Below are 27,611 nucleotides of genomic sequence, written 5' to 3'. Positions count from 1 at the left end.
AAATTTTATCAAAAAATTTAATATCTTTACAGTATATAAGTAAATATGTCAACATTCAACTTCAGTAATGCTATGGTGCAACAAAATACAAAAATAAAAGAAAATCTCAAAATGGGCGTGCCTCCGCCCTTTTTAATTTAATTTATCTAGAATACTTTTAATGCCATAAGGCGAACAAAAATTTACCAATCCTTGTGAAATTTGATAAGGGCATAGCTTCTATGCCGGTAACTGTTTTCTGTGAAAATGAGCGAAATCGGTTGAAGTCGCCCGTTGTTGTTGTTGTAGCAGTGCTTCGCCCCATCCAATAGGTGCGACCAATCACTTGTCATCAAGGTCCTCTAACGGGAGTCCAAGAAAACTTGCAGTTTCAACAGGGTTGGCCAAAATGAGAGGGGTGTTAGAGGCGTTGGTTTCACATTACAAATATTCAAATGTTCAATACTTAACACGATGCACGGTAATTTATACATGAATACCGCTTTTATAAAAATAAAACAAAATTTATGAAACTTTTTGATACCATCCTCTACACACGCACACACACACACACACACAGCCAAGCTCACGATCCGCTACTGACACTTGGTATGAAATAAAACAGAAAACGACATGTCAAATACAAATTTATTCAAGTCTATTAAATAAAAATAAATTAATATATACACATGTTGCTACATTAACTTATTTATACGATATTTTTCGCGTTTACTTCGAATTTATTCGTAAATTATACTTTATAATAAATATTTTATTTCCTTTAATATTATTTAAATAAATTTATTTTAAACAGAAACTTAGGTTAAAACGACATATGCAAACTGGAGCAATGACATCATTAAAACAAAATTATGTGAATAATAGGGACGTTGCGAAAATGCAATTTTAAATAACAGCAAATGCGAAAGTTTAGCCTGCAAATGATGAGTAAAGCCTCCATTACTGATACTTAGCATAGACTTGACTTGACTTGGCGTAAACTTGGCAACTTAGCCACGATTATACTCCACTTAGCGCATACAATCTGGCATCATAATCAATAAATGTCAATTCTCACGGGAATGCTCTGGATCATTAAGAGACTTCAGAAGCAGATGTCGTGAAATTTTCGCACACGTTCGTTGTTTTTCATTTAACTCATACGGCGAAAGGCTAAGCAGCGACATCTATTTTTGAAAAAGTAGGTTTATTAAAGGCAGCGTTGCCAAACTAAAAAGAAGTAATTAACAAATTATCTGGCTCACAAATTGAACCAGACTTCTATCTGGATTTATCTGGCTCAAATCGTTGTTGTTGCATTTACATGCAAAATTATTTATCTGGCTCAGGATTTTGCTACCGAAATGGAAACAAACAAATGGCATCTCAAAATGGAAACGCCACTTAGAACCTACATAGAAAATCAAAATTAAACAGACTTCTAAGTCAAGTTATAGCGTTTTCTTTTCTGGCTAAAGTGTTACGCTTTTTGTACGCCGCGCAAGGGTTGTTGTTCTATTCTAAAAACAGGCAACGCCTTTATGGGATAATTCGTTCTTTTGCGAAAATTGTTGCCTGCTCGCAACGCAAAAGCGTTACACTTTTACCTCGTATCAAATGGCGGTGTGGCAGTGAAACTCTCAATTCGCTCTTAAGTTCCACATATACTCTGTTAATATGAGTGAATATGGTGAGTTGAAATGTTCTTTGTATACAATCAATCAGAGCCGACCAAAAGTTGCACATTGTGCAATTTGAGTTCGTATTTTCACACAGCCACTAACGATGTGCGATCACGATCGTTTGCTTTCGCTTGTCACTCACTAAAATCAACAGTGAATGCAAAACGAAAAGTCTATGCTACTTTTTGGGCACATAATAAAAACAATATGCTGCAATGTTAAAGTGACTTTTAATACGTTTTAGTTAGTCTTATTAAGTTCCTTTGAACACACATATTAATATTGACAATTTAAATATTAATAATTAATAATAATTAATTAATTATTAATAAATATTGAAAATTTAATATAAGTAACTTTTTATACGTTCTACTTAATTTTATTAATTAAAAAAAATTTTTTTTTTTATTGAATAACTATGTTTTGAAAATATATATTTCTATCTTTACATTTACTTCGTTTTATAATTCTTTCTTAATGAAAAAGTGATTTTTTTAAGTAAATTTTGCATTGAAGAAACACCATATCTTCTTTTATAAAAAAGTTTTATCTGGCTAGCTCGACCTCCACGTTCTTAGTTATATGAATATAAGTAAATATTGTAAGGATAAGCTTGAAATCAAATAACCAGAGTCCTTTTTAATTTCGAACTTCACAGTCCACATTTTCTTTTAGCACACTGTGGGGAATTGTCACTCAATTTTTACAAACCCTTATGTAATTGTTTTAGTATTTGTGTGGCCGGCTCTGCTATAAATGTTGAAAATTTTCTGGGGTACGGGTAACTCTATTAGGCAACAATTTATTTCAGAAAAGAAAACGCTATAAAAGTGTTGCTAAGTTTTGAGTAATCGGTAACATGCAATGTTCATTAACAGAACTGTAAGTGACAGTGCTCAAGTAAATTCTATGCTAAGTATCAGTAATGGGGCCTGCCTTAAGTAAGAAATTATTTTGCAGAGAACCCCTAATCTACAGCATTTTGTGTGGCTTCGGGCATATTCGGTCACATTTTAAAAACTGCACAATGCTTGTTTTCTTTCTTTGAAAAAAATGTATCGAATATGCAAAAAAAAATGTTTTCCCAAAAAGCTCCGCTGTGATTTCTACCATTGGCAATATCATTATACAAATACAGAGCGGTAGTTCCACTTCTTCTACGCCATTGCCCCCATTTGACATAAATTGTGTTTTTAACAGCGCTACCACATCCTTAAAAAATAATGGTCTCTATACGATATTTTCTCTACCATTCAACTTCCCTCTTATATAAATATGAAGCGTGAAGCATCTGAAACATGTGTTGTTTGTGTAGAGCATAGGAAATGTTTCTGGGTAAGACTTAGGGACGCTTAACACGTCGATATTTGGGTATATTTTTTGACGTTAAACAAGCCGTTCCGGGCAGATACAGAACAAGAGCATACATACATACATCTAAGGAATCGGGCGGAAAAGATGTATCTTGATCGCTCGCATTCTAATCAATAACGGTTGCTCCGAATTTGGCTACATCGCAAACATACACCATATTATATTTTCCACTATTAGATCTTAATCCATTGCAAGCTGCACAAACTTTGTGTGAAGGTTCTGAGCGGCGTAATCGATAAGATAAAGGAAGGTAAAAAAGGGACTCCAGTTTATGCATAAGTTATACGCTGCATTTCCGGTTAACACCAAGGAGTTGAACGAAGCAGTTTCTCGATTTTAATATATCGTAGGTATTCTTATGAGAAGTTATATACCGAAGCTTGGAGATCTGAAGAAAGGTCATTTGGAATGAAGACAAAAAAATCCGTGTTGCGGCGATACTTACAGATCAACCTTCAACACAGTAAATTAACCTCGATCGAACTCTTTTTATTATTTAGGTTTGTTCTGTGTGGTCCACTATTCATGACTTTGATCTGAGAGAAAGCTGTCTGGAATACTTTTCATTGGTATATGTTATTCAAACAAACAGCTCGATTCCATTGGTATTTTTGGATAACTTCTTACCATTCGCTTGCAGTATGTTTTTTCCAGTAACGAGGTCAGAGTTTAAGAAGCACTACTCTCCTAAGAGCTTCACAAAGATATTGCTTTACGTTTTTGATGCACATTTTAACAGCTCTGTGTATATTTATCCTTCTAATACTGATACTAATTTAAATAAAAATATTCCACAAAAAACTAATACTTTCCAAAACATAGTTTTGTTGCGGTGCCAAGCTTTTTAAGGATTTGGCTGAATTTATTTCTCACAACTAAAGGGCCCATTACTGATACTTAACATAGACTTGACTTGACATGTCATTTTATTGTGAAATATTTGCTACAAAAAGTGGTGGTTTTCAAACAAAGTTAATCTTGAGTACTACCATTAATTTATGAGTGTAAGAATTAATAAATAAAATAAAAATAAATGTCAATTTGTATGACAAAATGTCAAAATGAAATGGAAACAAACAAATGGAATTTCGAAATGTAAACGCTAAGTGACTTACATAGAAAATCAAAATTCAACAGACTTCTAAGTCAAGTTGAGTGTTGCTAAGTTTTGAGTAATCAGTAACATGCCATGTTCATTTAACAGAACTGTAAGTGACAGTTCTCAAGTCAAGTCAAGTCTATGCTAAGTATGAGTAATGGGCCCTTAACACAGTTTATGTCAAATACGCAAGGCGAATTCAGTACCAGGTGATGTTATCGAAACAGCTGATTGCTTCTTCTTGATTATTTTCCATACAACGCCTTGTACAACAATATGTCAGTTAATCGAAATCTATGAAAATTTTCTTTTGTTTTGACGTTCTTCTGTACGGCGAATTGATTGAATTCGCTTTGCCACCACCTGGTATAGATTCGCCCAAGGCGAATTCATTATAGGTGGTGTTATCCAATCAGCTGATTGCTTCTTGATAATTTTCCATACAGCGCCTTGTACTACACCATGTCAGTTAATCGAAATCAATGAAAATTTTCTTTTGACTTGGCATTCTTCCGCACAGCGAATTGGTTGAATTCACTTTGCCACCACCTAGTATAGATTCGCCTTGGATTTGCCTTGCAAATACGTCACAGTGGAACTTCCTCAAATTACGTCAAACTCCAGACGAAGGCGAATCCATACCATTCAGTACCAGCTGTTGGTATCCCAACAGCCGTTTGCTTCTTCTTGATTATTTTCCATACAACCCCTTGTACTTTAATATGTCAGTTAATCGAAACAATTTAAATTTTCTTTTGACTTTCTGCACGGCGAATTGGTTTAATTAGCTTTGCCACCACCTGGTATGGATTCGCCTTACATTTAAACAGTCGATAAACCTTAAAATAGTATTCTAATATGAAAGAATCTGCGTCTTCAAAAAATAAATCAAACCAAATTATTTTTTTTTTACATTTCGTACAGTAGATAAAATAAATAAATAAATAAAATAAATTATAAGTTGTGAAATTTGTTTAAATTAAGCTCGGCTTTGTTATGATGAGTTCAAGAAAGATGTATGTATGTACGTATCAATGGTTGAAAAGTGTTTTCCAAAAGTACACTTACACTCTGCTATTTGCATATACTTTATAAACATTAGAGTGGAGAGAAATAAAAAAATAAACTTTAGCTTATACATATATATCTTTGAAACGAAAATTTGATTTTTTACTCTACACACCAACGCAGTGGTTAAAAAAAAATGTTATTGCTTTTAAAATTTATAATTTAAACCACGATATCCAATCGCTAGAAATGAAAAATTTCATACAAAAAGATGCTCAAGAATTGCTTAACAAAATTTCGTTTGCCAAGTAGTATCCCCCCTAAAGAAAATACATACTTTTTCTAAAGATATTTTAGCAAACATGTACAAAGAAGCCCCGGTTTAGCCAAGAAAAAAATGTGCGTCTCATTATCTCTTGAGCAACGACCCTGTAGGAACACATTCGGTTAAATACCAGGGATAACAGTGACTATATTTTTAATTTTTTCATAGGATTGTGCTATTTTTTAAGCACAAGTGTTTAGTGTATTTTTCTTTACTGAAGTGTATTTTCAATTCGAATAATTTTGACAAATTTTCTATCTGCTGCTTTGCTGAATCTGAGTTTTGTGTCTTCTAGGGAAATAACGTCGTTTCATAGAGACCAGAGAGATAAAGGATATGTTAAAATTACTTGGCCACTACTATTTTTCAAATAAGAAAAAAAAAACATTCGTATAATTTTTATTGAGTGTTTTCTTATAATGTGGGTACCGAGCTTATGAATTTAAAAAAGTTACGAGGTTCAAATATTAAAGTAATTTTTGCTTTTTCAAAAATTTAATTAAATTTTATCTATTAAACTCTTTGTTTGTTCAAGGCATTAGTTTCCCTTAAATAAGTCCTTATAATCGGAAAAAGTTTGAAAGTGTTAACTTTGAAATATTGATGGTAAATAGAACATTTAAAACTTTGAAAAACAATTTAATACGCTATTATTATTTTTTTTTTCAAACGTTTTCAAACTTATTTTTGAGAGATACATTTTGAGTCTGCAACAAAAAGAAATACATAATAAAAAATATTAAAAAAGTTAATTTCCCAAATTAAAAAAAATTAAAAAATATCAATTTTTATATTGTATATTTAAAAGCATTATACTTTTTTTTAAAACGGCAAGTTATCTTTTTCACCACAGCTAGCTTCTCATGCGAGCTCAAGCTCAGAAATTTACTCTGAGTTAAAAGTTTCTGCAAGTGGGCCTAATATTTTTTTTCTCAAAAATGTTTGATAAAAGATTAACTTTCAGAGTAGCTTGTCACGAAGTTTTGGAAGTTTTGAATCAGTTAACTAAGTAAGATATTTAATTTTTCAAATCCAAGTTTTATATAAGCTGGTTTCACAAATTTTTCGGTTTGTATTAATTTTTTTACAGCTACAAAGTCTAAACCAAAGCTTAACTATTCTTTATATTTTGCTCCACCCTAATATTCGTGTACATGTTTGAATGTACCTATGTGCACTTAATTCCACCAAGAAAGAAAAGTTGATTTTACGCTGACCAATATGAGATACTTTTGCAATATAGTTCTGGAGAAAAAAAAATGTTTTTTCCGGGCACTCTAAACTTTTCTTTTTTTAATTTTTCTTCATATCTTTGGCATTTGTTGCCCGATTGGTCTAGAGCATACGATTTGAGAACAGACCATCATGAATTTTGAATTCAGTGGTAAGGGAAATTAGACTGACCAGACAATTTTTAATTTCAATACCGCTTTGCAAAAATATCTCATATTGCGTGGCGTACAAGGAACTTTGCTTTTTATACACGGTCTTATGTGGACATATATTTTTATATGATGCAATTTGTTGAAGTAGTTTAACGTGACTCGTCACGTTCGCACTATCAATTCTTCGATTCGTTTTTTTTTTTAATTTTTTTATTTTAGTCCCTACTTAGTTAACATACGCCATGGAAATACCCTTCCGATCAAAATGCCGTACTCGTACAAACAGGAATGCAGCGACTAGAGATGCTACAGCGAGCACCAACAATAACATTACCAGACCACCAACAAAACTCGGCACCGACATACAAATCGTTTCAGGATCAGCTGATCGTGCCGATTGTATAACAACAGTCTCGTTATTCGCATTATTATTGAGCGCAAAATTGACATCACCCGGCGCCACCACTTGTATGGTACGGCTTGTATTGACATCTGTCATCTCTTGTGTTTCACGTTTGTAAATATGACGTGGTTTCACCACAATATCGAACGTATCACGTCGTCTACGTACGCCACGCAAATCATCAAGTCCTTCAACGGAACGTGGACGTCCGCCTAGCGATACCAAGTTACCACCTTCAACATCATCCTTACGTTTTACTGTATTATATTGACCCGGTTGTCCGGGTAATGGTGGTGGTGGCATATGTAAATCGTTAGCCGATTGAGGTGTCGCTTGTGAACTTGGTAGTCCCGCTTCGGGTGTTGTTACACCTGAGGTTTGTGCTTGTGGGGATGGTACGACGTCAGGTTGATTTTCTGAGTAGGCTCCTGTAGCATCGGCTACCTGATGACGTGGATCTGGATAGGCTGCAGGTGGTGGACCACTACCACCACCACCACCCAATGGATAATCGTTGCGATCGTAAGGTTCTGGTGCACCATATTCCGCAGACAGCGCATTATTACCAATTTGTGGCACACCATATTCACCACCCGGCAAACTGAGTCCACACTTGGGTTCTGGACAGTTGTAGCGACACACTTGTATTACGCATTGGAAGTGCACATTCATAGAGTCTGGGAATTTAAACGCTTGGAAGTATGCAAAACTAACTACCGATGCTGAAGGTCCAAAGTTTTTAATTTTCTGGAATTTACTCATAATTTTCGGACGCACTACGCAACCATTTTGATCGACAAGCTGTATTGGCGCACGCTTGCCATCATGTGCTACACAATTACGCACCAACATATCAAATTTATTCTCATCGTCTTTAATAGCCAGCACCATAGTCATTGTTTGACCAATTTTTACAATGCCTGAAACTTCCGAAGCCCATGGTCCTTTGCCTACTTGTATTTGCATCCAACATTGTAGATTATCACCGAGGAAGTTAGCTGTAACCGCATGCAACATATCAACTTGGAAAGGACGGAATGTAACAGCCTTCTCATAGAAATCATACCAAGTGCAACGTAGCTTTCTTGCTTGATCCCACACCTCTTGTACATACGGATCATATTGTATAATTATAGTATTCTCTACATAACTACCCGAAGGTGTGGGAGCGCCATAACCCGCCGAATTGTGATTAGCGGAGCTCGTCATGCCACAACTGTTGAGGAAGATTTCGAAGGTTGCACTCAGATGCCCGGTGCCCGGTTTTAGATGCACACAATGTGGATCACTGTAGAAACCTTTCGAAAAGATCATACCGTAAAATGGACGATCAAACTCGATGTTAACACGCATATGCGTCTTTTCGCATTGTACTTGCAGATGCTTAATTTGTGGACTGTCGTTGGTGGCGGAGAGCGGCCATGCTTCGTCCGAAATTTCATTACTAACACCTGCGGGTATAGGACCCTGTTGTGCACCGTAAACTGGGGAGGGCGCTGGTGGTCCATAGACGGATCTGTGTTCGAGCGGTAACGATGCAGAGTCAACGTGTGGTCCATCGCAGAGGGCATCCTGAAATGAGAAGGTACAGTTAAAGTTAGAAAAAGCAAAAAAAAAAAAAGATCAGTTAATATAAACAGGTAAAGAATTCCATGAACCCGAACATCGTTTACCCTGTTCTTAGATAACTTTGGCTTGTAACAAACAGTTGGAGAGCATTAATAGGATTGGCAATGAAATTGTCTATGATCATCAGATTTCTGGGCGGCAGGACTGTTACAGCTTAGAGAAAGAGGGATGAGGAGGGGCATAACGCCCCCGCAATCATCAACATTCATTCATCATTAAAGTTTAATTTGACCTGAAAATGCTAAAAAAGCGGTAAGAGAACCACACGTCAGAGGGTCTCCTCTGATCCATCCATCTTAACCTCATAGGTATATCACGACCAGTTATTATTATCTTACTCAGCTGAGCAGAGCTCGCAGAGTATATTAATTTTGTTCGCATAACGGTAATCCGTAACGGCATAAACTAATCGAGATAGATATATGCTACTATATATCAAAATGATCCGGGCGAAAAAAGAAATTGATTTAGCCATGTCCGTCCGTCCGTAAACACGATAACTTGAGTCAATTTTGAGGTATCTTGATGAAATTTGGTATGTAGGTTCCTGGGCACTCATCTCAGATCGAAATTTAAAATGAACGAAATCGGACTAGAAGCACGCCCACTTTTTAGATATCGAAAATTCGGAAAAACCGGAAAAGTGCGATAATTCATTACCAAGGACGGATAAAGCAATGAAACTTGACCTTATGACGCAAAATAGAAAATTAGTAAAATTTTGGACAATGAGCGTAGCACCGCCCATTTTTAAAAGAAGTTTTGCATGCTGTAATTTGGCAATCGTTGAAGATATCATGATAAAATTTGGCAGGAACGTTACTCCTATTACTATATGTGTGCTAAATAAAAATTAGCAAAATCGGATGACAAACATGCCCACTTAAAAAAAAATTTTTTTGAAAGTAAAATTTTAACAAAACAGTTAATATCTTTACAGTATATAAGTAAATTATGTCAACATTCAACTTCAGTAATGATATGGTGCAACAAAATACAAAAATAAAAGAAAATTTCAAAATGGGCGTTGCTCCGCCCTTTTTCATTTAATTCGTCTAGAATAATTTTAATGCGATAAGTCGAACAAAAATTTAGCAATCCTTGTAAAATTTGGTAGGGCCATAGTTTCTATGACGATAACTGTTTCTGTGAAAATGGGCGCAATCGGTTGAAGCAACGCCCAGTTTTTACACACAGTCGACCGTCTGTCCCTCCGCTCGGCCGTTAACACGATAACTTGACCAAAAATCGATATATCTTTACTAAACTTAGTTCACGTATTAAAAATGGCCGAAATCCGACTATGACCACGCCCACTTTTCGATATCGAAAATTTCGAAAAATGAAAAAAATGCCATAATTCTATACCAAATACGAAAAAGGCAATGAAACATGGTGATTGGATTGGTTTTTGTGACGCAAAATATAACTTTAGAAAAAACTTTGTAAAATGGGTTTGACAGCTACCATATTAAGTAGAAGAAAATGAAAAAGTTCTGCAGGGCGAAACCAAAATCCCTCGGAATCATGGAATACTGTTCGTGGTATTACATATATAAATAAATTAGTGATACCCGACAGATGATGTTCTGGGTCACCCTGGTCCACATTTTGGTCGATATTTCGAAAACGTCTTCACATATACCAATAAGGGCAACTCCCTTTTAAAACCCTCATTAATACCTTTAATTTGATAGCCATATCGTACAAACACATTTTAGAGTCACCCCTGATCCGCCTTTATGGCGATACCTCTAAAAGGCGTCAACCTATAGAACTAAGGCCCACTCCCTTTTAAAATACTCATTTCCACCTTCCATTTGATACCTATGTCATACAAACACATTCCAGGGTTACCCTAGGTTCATTTTCCTAAATGGTGATTTTCCCTTATTTTGTCTCCGAAGCTCTCAGCTGAGTATGTAATGTTCGGTTACACCCGAACTTAGCCTTCCTTGCTTGTTATTATTTGTATATTCTCAATTTACTTGTTTTAAGCTATTCAATTTGAGTTGATTGCTGCCGTTTAAACGAATTTTCGAAAACTATCACTCATGTCGAGGCTTTAACGGAAACTGATAAGCGGGCATTTACATACAATGCATACATACCAAAAATTAAAAAACCCACTTTCGATTGAATAATGAACTATAAATTGTTGTAAATATGCAAGCTCATATGTCTATTTTTTCCAAATGGTGTGCATAGATTAATTCAAATGCGTATTAGACCGTTTAGAAAAATAACAATTTTAGTTTTGGTCTACGAAAAGATCTGCTAAAATATATGCCCTGGTTGTTGTTGTAACCGTAGGCTTTTGGGCGTCTACTAACGCGGTAATGAATTGTTTAACCCTTCAAGCCTTTGGAATTTTCGTCGCCTCCACGAAAGGCATGCCTTAATGTGAAAATAATAGCCGTGTTTTTTTACACGCGTATACGTTTACGTTTGCGCGTAAAAAACGCATATCCTCGCCTAGATAATACTTGGGAGACCCATATAGCGGCAACTAGCTATAGAACATGTTGTACCGAAAAGCTTAGACACAAACCTCTGATGGCTGTAGTATATAACCACCCCTAATCTGCATTTCGATTACGTTCCCGTTCTACGCTCCGCTTTAATCGAAGTTGGGTATTCTGCATTACGACGGAATCGTAACGAGAAGAGGAAGAACAAATGATTTTTCGAAATCTGCTGTTTGTACGGAATGTGTGAACATTGGAACAAAATAAATTAAAGAAAATTTGTAAAAAACACTTAAAAACGTATATATTTTATTATCCACGCCCTTTTGTACAAAAAGGCAACAGAATATATTGCCGCAGTGTTATATTTTTTTTGAGTGAATAGCTTTCATAATTGTGTGTTTTTGTCGTTCTTTTAGCTAATTTTCTGCCGTGTTAAAACGGATTCCTGCACGAATATAGTTGACATTTTCTGAATTTTATGGATGCTAAATTCATTGCACTGGCCTAAAATACTTTATAAAGGTTTATTTATTCTTGGGTTGGGTTTTATATAAGGTGCCGCGATTTTCAAACTTTTGCTGATTTGTAGGGGTAGAGGGGGTCCCAAAAATCACAAAATTATCATCCGCAACTCTAGGAAACTCTTAGTTTATGAAATATAAGCTTTTTAATTTCCAAATTTAGTAAAATTTCAACTTAAGTCCTGCACTTAAAATTCGGGTCGCACATGTCGATAGCGGTATCAAAAGACGCGTATTTGCGTCAAGATTCAGAATCCGAAAGCAGAAACTACATTTTTTTATATCGTTTAAAAGTTATTCGCGGAAAACCCGTCGGTACTATTGTCGCTTTTTTCGTTGTTGCAATTAAACAAGTGACGGTGGTGAATAGTGTTGCCAGCTCCGCAACAATATCTTTTTATCATGGTAGAACATTATAAGGTGGTGGCACGTCGACATAAATGCAAACAAACATACACTATTAATGTATTTTGTTTTTGTAAAACACTTTTAATAATTGTAGTCTAATATTATTTGGGGTGCTGCGCAGAAGGGTGTACTACGCAGTTATACCACACACCCGGACTTGGCATGGCGTAGCCCAGGGTTATTTTTTATTAGCGCGGCCGAAGGCCGCCTATGCAGAAAGGTGTTATACCCAGAATTACCGTTGGAATCAGCATAAAAATCTCTATAAAGTCCAATTTTTTATTTATTTTTTGACAAATGTATGTATTCTGCACTTGTTCCAATTAAATACATTAATTTCAAATTATTCAGAGAATTACAAAACAAAATACATTGATAGTGTATGTTTGTTTGCATTTGTGTCGACGTGTCACCACCTTATAATCTTCTACCAAAGTTAAAAAGATGTTGTTGCGGAGCTGGCAACACTATTCACCACCTTCATTTGTTTTCGTTTGTTTAATTGCAACAACGAAAAAAGCGACAATAGTACCGACGGGTTTTCCGCGAATAACTTTTAAACGAGATAAAAAATGTAGTTTCTGCTTTCGGATTCTGAATGTTGACGCAAATACGCGTCTTTTGGTATCGCTATCGACATGTCCGACCCGAATTTTAAGTGCAGGACTTAAGTTGAAATTTTACTAAATTTGGAAATTAAAAGGCTTATATTTCATAAACTAAGAGTTTCCTAGAGTTGCGGATGATAATTTTGTGATTTTTAGGACCCCCGCCACCCCTCGAAAAAAAGAAAAGTTGGAAAATCGTGGCACCTTATTCTAAATATTCCCTTATTCTTTCCGCAAGGATTGTTTACGTTTTCGCTTCACCTTCCTCTACTCCGGCAGCTTGCTTTGGCATATAACTGGACCCAACGAACATACACAAATTATAGCTGTCTATTATAATGGAATCAATAGCCGCGGCATTATTTGTGGAGTTGGAAAGCAACGCATACGAAAATGGACAGGCGAGAATGGAAATGCAAATATTGCGAGATTTGTATAATCCATTTGAGATGAGTGACGAATTGTGGTAAAGTTTAATTTATTTTCTTATTTAGGTTCAAAAAAAAACTTTCGACTTAACAAGGATGCTTTCAAGTATGTGTTAGATACTTTTGTGGGGCAAATACGTCCAAAAACTTCGACATCGACATATTGTTTTTGACCTGGAAACATATAAAAAACAATCATCATTAAGCCTTTTACGTTTCTTAACAAGTTTTACTTACATTTTTGTTAAAATTCTGTTATAAATTAATAAAAAAGAAAATATTTTTCCGCCAACTAATTTGCAACTTAGAAAAACGGAACTACGATCGAAATGCAGAATACACAAAATCGAACGATTCGAAGTTGGATCGAAAGAGATTGGAAGACAGAATACCAAAAGTGCCAAATCGAAAACATTCCAATCCAAGTCGAAATGCAGAATAGGGCTGAACATATAGCTGAATCGGCTGCGATTAATAGTGAACACACACCATTTGTAGATGTGATACATAGACACATACTTCAGTTGCATCTGAGTATAATGCGTATTGAAATTTAGGAGTACTAATTTTATGCGCAGCAATTTCAGAAGAGTAGATAACGTTTAACGCTTAGCAGTCCATATAAAGTTTAAGGGCAAACGTAAATAGATGTAAAAAAACACAGGTAATATAAGCCTCTTAAGCTATGCTATTGAGACTATGCGAAAATATTTTTTATAAAAAAACGAGCCGGACCCGTGCGCATCTTGCGCAACCAATATAAAAGTCTCTTATCAAATATGAACAGAAATCATCTGGCGTATGGTAGCAACTACCGGTAATGCAGTGCAAATATTCAAAATAGTGCCAGAGTACAAATAGATTTCTTCGTGTGCTCACAATCGTTTATTTTTAACAAATTATTTTAATAAAATATAGCTAAACAAAAGCACTACGACCAAAACTGCCCAAAGCTCGCTAATAGTCCGAGTCTCTATCTTTACAACCAAATCTTTATTTAGATTTCGATTCCAGATAAGAGCGAAAAAGGGACCCGTACATAAAACAGCAATTAGAAATAATATATATGATATTGATACAATTTTAGTCTTATCGCCTTAATCCGATCGCCACCTTCTCAGTTTGCTCAGAAGCTTCTTCTTCTTCATACCAATTGTAGTAGCGAGAGTTTCTTGAGTCAAAGTTTTTGCTAGCGAACTGCCTTAAACCTACTTCACCGACCTAACGGGTCCATGCCAAGTGCCCTTATCCCGTTTGTATGGGTTGACTGTGGCTCCAAAGCGCTGAGTAATTTGTAATACTACCCGGTACTGTGAAAGAGCTCTTATACTCCATCTGTTTCGTACCCATGCTTTCTCTTCATATCTGTTCGGACTCGCCCGTCACTCCCTTACGTACACTGATAACAGTGCTTTAGCTCACTGCCTTTCAGCTACCTTCGTTCACCAAGCTCAACTGATCGGAATGCTTGCGACCTTATTTTCCTCTCTCCTGCTTCTTAATTTCAATAAAAGGTTTTTAGTGATTCATCTTGATTCATCCTGCTCGACAAGGCGAGTTCAGCGGTATAATATTAAACCAAACGCCAGATAAGCGCCCTTCTATAGTTAAAACCGCCACGTAAGTCCATTTCAAAATTAAAATGAAGAACTCATGTTCAAATTTTTAACATTAAAAGGTCTATGCTGTTAGCAAAAAAATGTTTTTTTTTTTTTTTTTGATCAGTCTAATATTTACACATACTTTGTGTTACCTTGTGTTACTTGCTATGGAACATTCCTTGGCAACTCATCCTATCGCTGGATTTACATCACTGATTTCATCGAAATTTGTTTTTTTTTTAACATTTTTGATTAATTTAAGATAATCATTTATTATACTATTTTTATTATACTATTGTTTTGGCATTTTTTTAATAAATGAAAACAAAATTCAAATAGAAATGTAATAATTTTTGTTTTTAATTTTTTTTAAGTTATTGTTTTTGCATTAAAATAAAACCTGACAATTGAAAAAACAATTTTTTTTGGAAACTGTTAAATTTATGTATTTCCATTAAAAAAAAGTTAAAATGTCCTTGATTGATTATTTAATATTTTATTTTAAATATTAAAAGTTGATGTTTAACAAATCACAATCATTTTAAATCAACAAAATTTTTATATAAAAACACATTTCATATGAAAAAAAAAATTTATTAAAGGTTGATATATGTGTTTATCGATATTTACAAAATAGTATTTTTTTGCACAATATTTTTTTTTAACAATTTTCTAATTTAAAATTTTTTCAATTAAGAAAAAAATGTATCATAACAATAATAATGATAAAATAATTATTGTTAGGCCTTAAGCTGGATTCAAACCCGCGATCTTACAATATGTTTTTATTAAAAAAAAAAGAATTACATTCGGAAATTAAATGTTGTCCTACTTAAGTATTTTTTTTATTATTGTTTTTTTTTTGTGAATTGTATTAAATTATCGTTTTTGCATTAAAATATTTTTTTAATCAATCGGGAGATATGCATTTTTTGGTATATTTTTGAACACATTTTTTAATAAATGAAAAAAAAGTTTAACAAAAATGAAATGTTGTACGACTAAAGTATTTTTTTTTTTTCAAATTATTTTTTTTGGTGAATATTTTTAAAATTTTTCTTATTCCATTAAACAATTTTTTAATGCATTATATGTTTCAACAATTTTTCTTTGTAAATGAAGAAAAAAATTGCTTTTGTTTTATCGGCCTCTTGATAAAGGATCCAGGGTTCGTTCGATTGCAGCTCAAGGCCAGAAAAATAATGTTTATGTTTTTTAATTATTGAAAAATTAAAAAAAAGCAATAATTATCACAAAAATTATTGTTCTGGCCTTGAGCTCGAATCGAACCTTGAATGAAGAAAAAATTCCAATAAAAATGAAATTTTGTACAACTTTATTGTTATTATTTTAAATTATTTGGGCAATTCGCAAGAGTGTCGTATTCGTATAAAATTTTAAGAATAGAGTTGTTACCGTGGTTTCCAATATAAATTTGATTGAAGCATAGCACATACGCCGAAGAGGATACCTTGTATATTGCTTAATTTAAATTTGAGAACATTTTTAAAGTATTGTTTTTCAGCCATGTGGTGTTTCGGTGGGGTTATTTTAACATTTCAATAAAAAAAAAAATACCTCAAAAAATAATATAAAATATAAAAATATAATAAAAATAACTCACAGCTAAAAATATAAAAAAAAACAATTTCAAGAATGCATGTCTACTTAAAAAAATGATACAAATTGAAGAAAGCTCGTCAAAAAAATACAAAAACCTGTCGAAATTTTATCGAAATCGGTGATGTACATAGGTTGATAGGTTGAGTTGACGTGGAATGCCACACATGTAAGCCCAAATTCGATACACCTCGCTGCCGAAAAATTACATGACAAAAAACAAAAAAAAATTGAAAAATGATGGCGACAAGCATTTTTAGGTAAAACCCAACTTTAATCACCTTTCAGTTGCATAATGATCAACAAAAGGAAAGAAGAGCGAAAACGAAAAGCCGTCAGTTGTTTTCGTTGAAATGCATTTTTAGGTAAGCGTCGAAAATTCGAAATTATTACATATTCGATTACATATATTTACAATTACTATGCGTGGAAGATATGTATGTGTGTCTGTAGGCATATGAGGTTTGTGCGCCTAAAATAATCTTTCTGTTGAAAACGGAGTTTACTGACATGTAATTTAATTTTTTTGTTGTACAGTCATAGTAGGCCGGGTCGTTTTTTTTTCAGATTAATAATAACTTGGCGCGTATTCCTCCAAGAGTAACGGTAAAGTGAAAACTAATTTTTATACATTTGAACGCCCGTTAAAATTTTATGCCACCTCTGATTTTTCATTTTTTCTACAAGTTGGTGGATTCATATGCTATATGTCGACTCCGAACGGCAAAATTTTTATTGAGAAGCTTTTCGTGACAGAAATACATCCGGAGGGACTTACAAATCGCTAGCGAGAAGCGACCATATTTTAAAAACATTTTCTGAAGTATTTTGAATTTAGTGTTCTTGTCACTAGAGGCGAGGACCTCCTATTAGTTAGGCCGGCACATTACCTCTACGCCGCAGTATACCCTCGATCTGATAATTAGTAAAATAATTTGTAGCTTTCTATCTCTGAGGAGGGGGAAGAGGAATTTCCTGGGGTGGGGGACAGGTTAGCTTGTTCACGAATGGGTCCAAGTTGGATGGAAAGGTTGGTGGGGGGGGGGGGGTCTTTTGTCATGAGCTAAATGTAAGCCGCAAGTTTAAGTTGGCAGATCACAGCAGTGTATTCCAAGGGGAAGTTGCTGCGATTAAAGATGCGGTGGATGGAATGCTATCCAGTGCTACTACGGTTAGGGAATTTAACATTTACTCTGGTAGCCAAGCGGCTATCAAGGCCTTCAGTTCAACTACAGTGAAATCGAGGGTAGTCTGGGAGTGTCTGACCTCGCTTGCGATTGCTTCGAACTATTTTATAATTAGGATTATCTGGGTCCCAAGCCATAGTGATATCTCGGGTAGATGGTTGTAGGGATTTCGGGATTCGGCTGTCCACCTGCGGTTTGCTCCTCCATAGCTGGGCCTCGAGTCAGCTCAGTAAACGTTGGGCGGACACCACCTCTTGCAGGGTAGCAATATCTTTCTGGCCGAAAGTGAATGGCAGGAGGTCTGCCGCAATAATTGGGTTCACTAAGGCTCACATATCAATAGTCACTGGGGGTTTGACAGGGCACTGTTCCATGGGTATCCATGCGGTACTTTCTCACTATACTGGACACTCCATCCTGCTGCAGCTGTATGGAGGATGATGAGGTGGAATCATCAAATCACTTTATGCTTGATTGCCAAGATTTTGCCAGAACTAGGCGAAAGTACTTCGGTCGCGTCTTACTTGGATTTCCCGAGGATTTATCCAAGGTTGAGATCGGTATCATTCGGAACTTTATTGTAGCTACCCAACGATTCTCTAAGTAGCTATATCTACGTCACCGTTATTTTATTGTACGTGGTATCACAACGGACGTTCATGACACTGAGTTTTCCTTATCAGGGCAGCTACCACCTAACCTAACCTAACTCTGAGGAGTTTTAGACTCAGCGATACAATATTTTTCTTTGGGTGTACTATGCTCTAAGGGCATTGAAATGCTTAAAATAAATAAATTCTTTGCACAACTTCACAATTTTTATTTCTATTTTTGATCTGCTCTTATACAGATTTTCGTTACATAATTTTTTTGCCCTTTGATTATTTCACGTAATTTCCAATACTAATCCACTACACAAATTTAATGAAGAAATTGACTGACACTCACAGTAAAAGATGGTCCTTAATTAGCAGTGCCAATCCCGAAATTTACATCACTCTGAACTAAACCGCAGCTGCGAACATTATAGGGTTTCAGAAGGTCACCGTCAATGCAGTGTGTGTGAACGTAGAGCTGAAGCGAAGAGCCGGCTGAATGAAACGATTCCTGAGAGTTCTAGCCGGAAATCTGAAACTCACAGAAAGTTGTAAAACCGAAGAATATTCCTACAAGAATTATAATGGCGACCTGGCAACTGACGCACAGAGTGTGTGAAACGTACAATTCCTGCGAATGATACCAGGAAATCTGGAAGATGATGGGAAAGTTTCAAGACTGGGTCAGATTTCTACAGGAATTACAATGGCGACTAAGCAAAAGGCGTGTAGGGCTGGTTTTAGTTGTGAATGGAGCCCTGCTCCTCATAGCTTAATAGCCAGGGAGATTACGAACTCTAAGACGAAGTGAGAATGGCTATATCTCGATTAAATAATAAAGATAACGCTTTATGCCGCTCTCATCGTACCTGCTCTAAATCATAGATAGTGTAAACAGAAGATGGAAATTCCCTTAGAATAATCGAGCGAAAAGTTCCTATGATGAACGCGTGTTTCGAGGAAAGTTTTACTATGAGCTGTATGAAGTTTACGCAGTGCCAAGTAAAGACTAAAATGTTCTTAGCTGGGTCATGTAAATTGAGTATAGAAAAAGTTCCGGCCCAGAAAACCGTCTACAATGAAGATGATATACAGGGGTGACATAAGGTCAAAGATAAACTGACGTTATGTCCACTTCAAATGGCCATAAGATCAATAGAATTGATGACCACTTCAAATGGTCAATTGGCTTTATGATTTTTAATATTAATTTGATTCCATGGTGATTTAGAAAATTTCCGTTTGACCTTATGATCATTTCGGGAAAAAAGATCACAACAATATACAGAAATTTAAGATCAGCACAAAAACAAAAAAACTTCCGTACGATAGGTTAGACGCTTAGTTGAATATTTTTTTTTTTAATTTGAAAGAAATTATCGCCGGCCCAGTTTTTAGTCCGATTTTGCACTGTACTGACACCGGAATTCGGAAAGGTAGCCCCGCAGGGAATTAATTGGAATTGAATATCTCGCGATTCCACTCTGGATCAGAATTAAATCCGATTTTTCACTAAAATGAGACCAGAACAAGGAAAATGAACGCCGCAGGTGAAAACTTGGAGTACAAAGAACGCGGTTTTTATTCCAAATTTTCTCTTAGCTTAGGTATAGTTTAATAAGTTCTTATCTCATTTTAATACGTAGAGGTGCGAAACAAAATGAAAAAATAGTTGACTTTATGACCATTTTGGAAAAGCATGATGCGCATAATGTCCTTATCGTTAAAATTGTAACCATTTGACATTGTGGCCATTTGAAGTGTTCACCTTTTGACCTTATATCTCCCTTCCGATGATGCATCTTTCCAAATCCCGAAATCCCGTAATTGGTACTGATCGATAACATTAGCATCACTAATAAAAAATGCATGCATTAAATCGACTAAGGTTATCTTTGTTGTAGCTTTTGGTAAAAATTTCAACTTCATTTATATTTTGTTAAGCAATCAGCTACAATTTAAGTATAACGTATGAATGTAACGGATATTGAGTTTTTTTTTCTACATACATACATACATACATATTTGGTTTACATATGTATGTATGTTAAGTTCAATGAGTATACAGTTTTTCTGCTGGTGTTACAAGGTTTTTGTTTTTTGGTTCACTGGTTGAGGAATGTTAAAATCGAAAGTGGTTTGAGACTAAACAAATTAAAAGGAGACGTAAAAGTGGCAGTCATGAAATAAAAAAAAAAAAGTAAAATTAAACAAGAGTGAAAGGAATGATGTACGTGTGAAAACATTGACGAACAAAGATCACACTGTACTACGCTAACATCAGAAGAAACGGCTTCTTGGGTTTTCGAAGGAAAAGTTTTTCGGAAGATGCATTGCTGCATAAGTTCGAATGGATGGCACTCCTGTCTGTTCCTATCGATATCTGCCAGTAGCAGCAAACATTTAAATAGAGCTGCTGAGTATATTATGGTAAATACCGGGTCTGGTAGCACAGGTAGTACGATGATGAAAGTCGCTCAGTTTCGAAAACATCATCACGTTGAGTACTCAACATACAGTGTGAGCGAGAGTGTAAAGAGAGACAGCTTTCTAGCTGGCACATCTTTTGAGTTGGAGCCTTATAGGAAAAATATCAGACATTTTTATCAGAAAGTTATGCGAATGATGACAGGTTCTAATATCGGGAAAATTACTGCATGAGCAATAACAGCAATGTGGCGATCGACAGTCGCAGCGTGATGGAATTGTGAATACAAAAACTCAAGAAGAAATCGCAGAAGAAGAAAATGGAATAAATATTGATGATAAAATATGCGTTGAAAAACTTGTAATAGAATTTACTATCTTTTAACGAATCGACTTGCGATAACGATTATACAAAGCCTTTGAGGGTGTCTGTATCGCTGCAAGGAGCAGAAGAACTGTGCTTTTCACTAACTTAGTATCGATATCGCTTATGTGATGACAATTTCATTGAGTTTAAATGGAAGAAAAGTGGCTTCAAAGCTAATGTCATGGCGCAACGATACAAGGTGGCAGCATGGGACAGCTGATTTTAAGCTTTTTTTATTTGATTTGATACATCAAAATACGGCGCAGTACGATTTTGACATTTGTCCATCGAATTTACAAAAACAAAGTACATGAAATTTTTATTTATGTTTGTAGGTATGTCACCATGCTGCCACCTTGTATCGTTCCGCTATGGCTAAGGCAGTTATTTAGCGCAAAAAGCTGATAATAGATCAACGAATATCGGTAAAAAAAAATATTGCTATAATTTTTATTGTTTATTCGTTTTTTACATAGTGATGTTCAATGCTCTTAAAAAGTAAAACAGTTCTGGTATTGACTTTGACGAAAAATGAGGAAATACACACGAACTATTTCTTATTGAAACATGAAGACGGAGAGTTCAGAGGGGCACTTATGGCTACTGCAGTGGGATTCATTTATTTTACCTCATTTACCGCCGCTTTATTAACGAAAGGATAAAAGTAACGATTTCGGTATTCAGTGACCATTTCTATCGATTTTCGTAAAGCGCCAAATACACGACACGAACATTTCCGCGAACATTCCGCAATCTTGTTCGCAGCTTTGGTCATACACCATACGAACTTTTGGCCGAACATTAGGTTCTCTTTCAGACAGCGATGAATACGGACAACAATTGTGCTGCAGCAATATTGCTCGCTGTGGCAATTAAGCGTAAAAAAAAGAGAGAAGATTCAATAAATTCACTCATAAATTTTTCATTGTCCATTTTACTTTTCCGCGCACGTCTGTTCCGTTCAGAAATTACTACGATTATGAGCTATTTCGCCATACACGCACGAACAGTTCGCGCAAATGTTCGCCAAAAATACAATATTTTGATTTTTGGCGAACATTTGCGCGAACTGGCAAACACCACCATACACGACAGAAAAGGTCGCAGAAATATGACATAACAGGAAGGTTCGCGGAATGTTTGGTTGACAATCTTAAAATTAACTTCTATAGTTTAGCGACAATAGCTTATCAAAGTTTAAGTAATATCGTTCAGAAGTGGTTGCTGATAACCAAAATTGTTATGATTATCGATTCGTCAATGTACTGATCACGAAAATTACTAAAACAATTACAGCCCAATTCTAAACAAAAATTCCGAGCGAGTTTGTTCCCTTCTCCCATTCCTCGTATTCTAAATAAAAATTCCTTGTGAGTTTTTTCACTTCTTCCTTTCCTCCTATTCTGAACAATGTTCGAAAAAGCCGAAACCGGTTATGGGAGAATAGTAGGTATTATGAATGTGAGGGAGAGGGAGATTTCTCTGTCATTTCATAGGACTTTTTCACATAGTTAAAGAAAATTGCTTCTTTTAAGAAAGAACACTTATTTGTGAAAATTTGTGCTAAAATATGTACATTCTACCATAATATTCTTTATCTTAAGTCGAAAAGTATATCATAAGCAACGGAAGAGCTCTTGGTATATTTGATGCAGCTTTCCACAAATTGCGCAAGGATTTTTTAGAAGGATTAAATAGATTTTGACATATGACGAAAGACGCATTTAACTCGACTTGGCCGCCAGAAAATTGCTTTGCTGAATGGAAGCAAGCAACTCCGGCGGATTTGTGTTATCCCGCCTTCGTCTTCTTCTTATGCTCCTCTGTTGATGTTGCAGTGTCACCAATTCATTACTCTTTTCATTTTTTTTAAACAAAATAAGAAATGTGCAACGAAATTTCCATTGACAAAACAGCTGGCTTCGAAAATTCGAAATTCCTATTCCCCAATTATTGTTCTCCCTAAGAGAAAAGAATTGGAGAAATTTTTCCGCGAGAATAAAAAATCCGCGAGAACAAAATTCCGAGGGAATATTTAGAATCTGGCTGTTAGTTTATTCCACTACTGAAACTTCTAAAATTCTTTAAACCGCTTAGGTAACAATATTGTTCTACTTTTCCATCGGGAAAATTTTTGTACGTATGTATGTAGGTTATTATTTGGCTTTATTGTGTAAGCATTTGTCAAGTCATACTGTATTTAAAGAAATATTTATAATTTTTGCAATCTGTTTGACTTAACATAACATAAAATTCAACGTACGAACAATACAATGAAAGATGATGTGAAAGAAGATTGCCGAGAACGGCGCACTTATTATAACGGTTAATTTGCTCTACGACATCTTCAATATATTGATCAATAAAAAAGCTGTGTTGATTTAGTGTAATACACCGTCTTACCTGGAATACATTTACAAATGTATATAATACTATGTATGTATGTCAATAAATAAAATTCAAGCCGATGCCTCAATGATAGATATATATACTTATTACAGACATACATACAAGCGTCCGTATTTACTTATTTAATTGAGGTTACGTCTTCATATAAAAACCTAGAACTGATTGACAGTTTGAGATGTTACTACAGATGTTGAGGTTGATAGTAAAATCTGAGTAACGCTGTATGAGATTATGAATTTATGAATCCATAACTGTTAATTAACGATTTTTTACTTGCGACAACAATTGCGATATCCATTAACTCAGTTTCGACGTCACTAACGTGGTGACAATTTTATAAGTTTAAATTGAAGAGAAGCGAATACCGTTAAAAAAATTAATATTCGCCTATTACTAAGCGAAAAGAACTGTAGTAGAATTCACTAACTTTTTTATAGATTTTCGACACATGGTGAATTGATAGCTATAACGATTTTGATACTCAACATTCGTTAAATTTTTATCAGCTATTGTTGCTAAGTTATAGACCATATTTTTAAGATTGCTAACGGTAGTAGCTTAAATTCTATTATTCTTCCATTTATAAAAAAAAAAAATAAACGATAAATCGCTTCGTTAGAGATTAGAGAATTCAACTAGTGTTCATAGCAAACGAATATTGCCAAAAAAAATTTATTTACAATCGAATATTTATTGTTATGTTATATAGCATTGGCGAATGTCGACAAAAAAGTTACAGAATTCTAGCACTGAAAATTACCGATTAATGAATATCGATAAAATAGGGCTAGTGAAAGCCGATATCGTTATATAAGTATATTGATTCATTATATAGCTATAGCGAATTTCCTTACAAACAGTTCACTAACTACCGGTAATATAGTTAAACTTTTAACTCGGGTTGTTTTCGTTTTAATAGTAGAAAAGTGGCAGCACAGCTTAAAGAAACCTAAAAAATACGAAAAGTACAATAGGAATGCCAAAAATAAATAAATTCCGTATACTACCTGATTTTAAAAGTCATTATTGTTCAATTTTTTACATACTTTAACAAAAGGCAGTAAATGCGGTATTAATTTCTTAATTTACCATCAAGTTGAGAAATAATATCATGAGCCAAGTCTGGGGTTAGTCGGTACAGCTTTCGAAACTCTGTTGCATTCAAGTGGAATGGGTTATCTACTTCTCTAAGAAGGTGTTTGTCCACTGGCGATGGACTTAGTAATTCTTCATCTTGTGATAAAACGTACGCCAAGTACTCAAATGCCATTTGATTTATAAATAAAGCAACTTTTCGTGTTTGAAAGTATTTAATTAAAGTTCCGATTTTCTTTTTTAAATAAAATTGCCAGAAATATTAATTTCGTGATTTTTAATGCAGCCAATTTACTTGCCGTTTATTTAACAACACAGATGATCGTCTATAAACAAATATCGATACAAATAGTTACGAAATCGTTATAGTTATCGATTCGCAATAAGCGGTTAAAAAAGTTAGTAAATTCCACTACATATTTTTAAGATTGCTAACGGTAGTAGCTGGAATTCTATTATTCTTCCATTTAAACTAATAAATAAGCGATAAGCCGCTTCGTTAGAAATTAGAAAATTCCACTATTATCAAACGAATATCGCCAAAAAAATGTTATTGACAATTATTGTTACATTATATAGCGATGGCGAATGCCGTTAAAAGAGTTACAGATAGGGTTAGTGAAAGCCGATATCGTTATATACGTATGTATATTGATTCATTATATAGCTATAGCGAATTTCCATACAAACAGTTCACTAACTACTGGTAATGTAGTTAAACTTTTAACTCGGGTTGCAAAATGAACTACATAAATTAGTACACTATAGATAAATATTATATGAGCAGTGGGGGAATTCACTAACTTACAACGATGCGTTTTGTCGAGATTTTAATTAACGATTTTGTCGCTTGCCTTATCGATTGGACTATTCACTAACTTAGTTTTAACGACTCGAAATAAATGACATTTAAATTTTATTTTAATAGTAGAAAGGTGGCAGCACAGCTTAACGAAACCTAAAAAATGCGACAAGCACAAAAGGAATGCCAAAAATAAATAAATTCCGTATACTAACTGCTTTTAAAAGCCATTTTTGTGAAGTTTTTACCTATTTTAACAAAAGGTAAGTAAATGCGGTATTAATTTCTTTTTTTTTCTCTGTTGATATTGCAGCTATTCTTGTACCCCTTATTTGACCATCAAGTTGAGAAATAATATCATGAGACAAGTCTGGGGTTAGTCGGTACAGCTTTCGAACCTCCGTTGCATTCAAGTGGAATGGGTTATCTACTTTTCTAAGAAGGTGTCTGTCCACTGGCGAGGGACTTAGTAATTCTTCATTTTGTGATAAAACGTACGCCAAGCACTCAAATGCCATTTGATTTATAAAGTAGCTTTTCGTGTTTGAAGGTATTTAATTAAAAATCCGATTTTCTTGTTTAACTAAAATTGCCAGAAGTATTAATTACGTGATTTTTAACGCAACTAATTTACTTGCCGTTTATTTAAGATCACAGCTGATAGTAGATAAACAAATATCGATACAAAATATTTACTGAATAACGAAATCGTTATAGTTATCCATTCGCAAATAAAGCAATGGAAAATGTGGTTGAAAAAGATAGTGAATTCCCCTACTGGTACACTCCACAGTGGTGAATATACTAAACACACCTATGTTTTCCATCATAGTGTTGAATAACTCACCTTCGCTATGAACATTAATAAGATTAACGGCGCGAGCGCATAGGGCCGTAATTGTCGCCACATTTTATGTATGTTTGTGTTTTGGATTTGGTTAGATATGTATGTGTAATTTTAGATGCCACAAAAAGTTTTAGCTAAACTTATCCGACATGTACATATATACCCGACTACGAGGCGGAATCAAGCCACCACACCGTTTAGAGAGATATCTGAAAATAAAAAAAGTTGTAAGTTAATTAGGAGTATTTTATTGTTTAATGATAGAATTCATTAACTTTTATCGATGAGATTTGTCGAGATTCAAGCTATCGATTTTCCGCTTACGACAACTCAGTTTAACATGTCTAACGAGGCAACCATTATTATAAGTTTATATGGCAAATTATGGAGTTCCAGCTAATACCTTTTGACAATTTTAAAATTATCTTCCATAATTTAGCGACAGTAGCTGCAATAAATTTAACAAATATCGTTAAAATATGGATACTGAATATCAAAATCGTTATAGTTATCGACTCGCCACTATATCGATCACTAAAAACCGTTAAAAAGTTAGTGAACTCCACTACTGCAGTGCATTTCTATAACTTTTTAACGATAATCGCCATCGCTGTATAATCGACTTTCAAGAATAATTTTTTACGATATTCGCCATAGCTATGTAAAGAATTCTGTAACTTTTTTACGACATTCGCCATAGCTATATAAAGAATCGTTCAATATAATGACTTCTATTTCAATAAATATCGATATTCGTTAACCTTTGTCGTAAGTTTGCACACGTGTAAAGCACAGTCCTCACAGCAATTCACTAACTTTTAGTGATGCGAGTTGATGAAGTTTTAACTTACGATTATTCACTTGAAATAGAGCATGTGCTCTCCACTAGCTCAGTTTCGAAATCGCTGGGTTATTGACAATTTTATTAAGTCTGATAGTTGATCCATAAACAATTGTTATTGTAAATCAAAATTGTTAAATTTATTGATTTGTTATATAGCGATGGCGAATATTATTAAAAGAGTTACAGAATTCCAGTACTGACCGGTAATGTACATATATAAAAATTTTGTTTCTGAATACCATAATCGTTATAAATATCAATTCGCTAATATTAAAATAGTTAATGTCGTTAAAAAATGTATACTTCTATTACAAAAATATGTTTTAATTGATAAAAAAATCGTAATTTCTGCGGTTGGGCATTCACAATACAAAGACATTAAAAAAATATATACCGTTGCACAAATTGGCGGTGCGCGTATTGTAGCAACAAAGTGAGAGTAGGTACTATGGACCACTTTCTATTTTTCTACAGAAACAACACGATCACTGCCAAC

General features: G+C 34.6%; 2 protein-coding genes and 1 long non-coding RNA gene across 5 annotated transcripts in view; 1 reads left to right on the top strand and 2 right to left on the bottom strand.

The window, feature by feature from the left end:
- LOC137253109 (uncharacterized) overlaps window positions 1-27,611 on the bottom strand; it is a 486,773-nt gene that overhangs the window by 281,203 nt on the left and 177,959 nt on the right. The gene's annotated exons all lie outside the window — the stretch shown is intronic.
- Window positions 611-27,611, bottom strand: dyl (dusky-like). Of its 3 annotated transcripts, XR_010953726.1 has the most exons (5): window positions 27,510-27,611; window positions 26,547-26,719; window positions 26,272-26,480; window positions 3,663-8,827; window positions 611-3,594 (listed from the first exon to the last, which is right to left on the bottom strand). XR_010953726.1 is itself a non-coding variant. In XM_067789459.1 (4 exons), exons 3-4 carry the CDS (start codon window positions 26,332-26,334, stop codon window positions 7,079-7,081), a joined length of 1,812 nt encoding a protein of 603 aa, XP_067645560.1. In that variant the 5' UTR covers window positions 26,335-26,480; window positions 26,547-26,719; window positions 27,510-27,611; the 3' UTR covers window positions 611-7,078. The 3 variants fall into 3 exon arrangements, 2 of the variants coding, with proteins under 2 accessions (XP_067645560.1, XP_067645561.1); XM_067789459.1 differs by having other exon boundaries at window positions 611-8,827; XM_067789460.1 differs by lacking the exon at window positions 27,510-27,611 and having other exon boundaries at window positions 611-8,827; window positions 26,675-26,696.
- On the top strand, window positions 7,376-11,521 carry LOC137253102 (uncharacterized). The gene is made up of 3 exons (XR_010953727.1): window positions 7,376-8,840; window positions 8,940-9,192; window positions 10,883-11,521. It is a non-coding gene; the product is annotated as an uncharacterized lncRNA (long non-coding RNA).

Source organism: Eurosta solidaginis, chromosome 5 (genome assembly GCF_040869045.1).
Source record: "Eurosta solidaginis isolate ZX-2024a chromosome 5, ASM4086904v1, whole genome shotgun sequence".
Classification (NCBI taxonomy): domain Eukaryota; kingdom Metazoa; phylum Arthropoda; class Insecta; order Diptera; family Tephritidae; genus Eurosta; species Eurosta solidaginis.
Note: the sequence above shows the minus strand (reverse complement) of the source record. Positions and strands in the feature narration are given on the sequence as shown.

Coding starts and splice junctions, on each gene's coding strand:
- dyl (XM_067789459.1), bottom strand. CDS start 26,334: ATGTGGCGACAATTACGGCCCTATGCGCTCGCGCCGTTAATCTTATTA. Junction 8,828..26,271: donor TATTAATGTTCATAGCGAAG/GTGAGTTATTCA, acceptor TTCTCATTTCAG/GATGCCCTCTGCGATGGACC.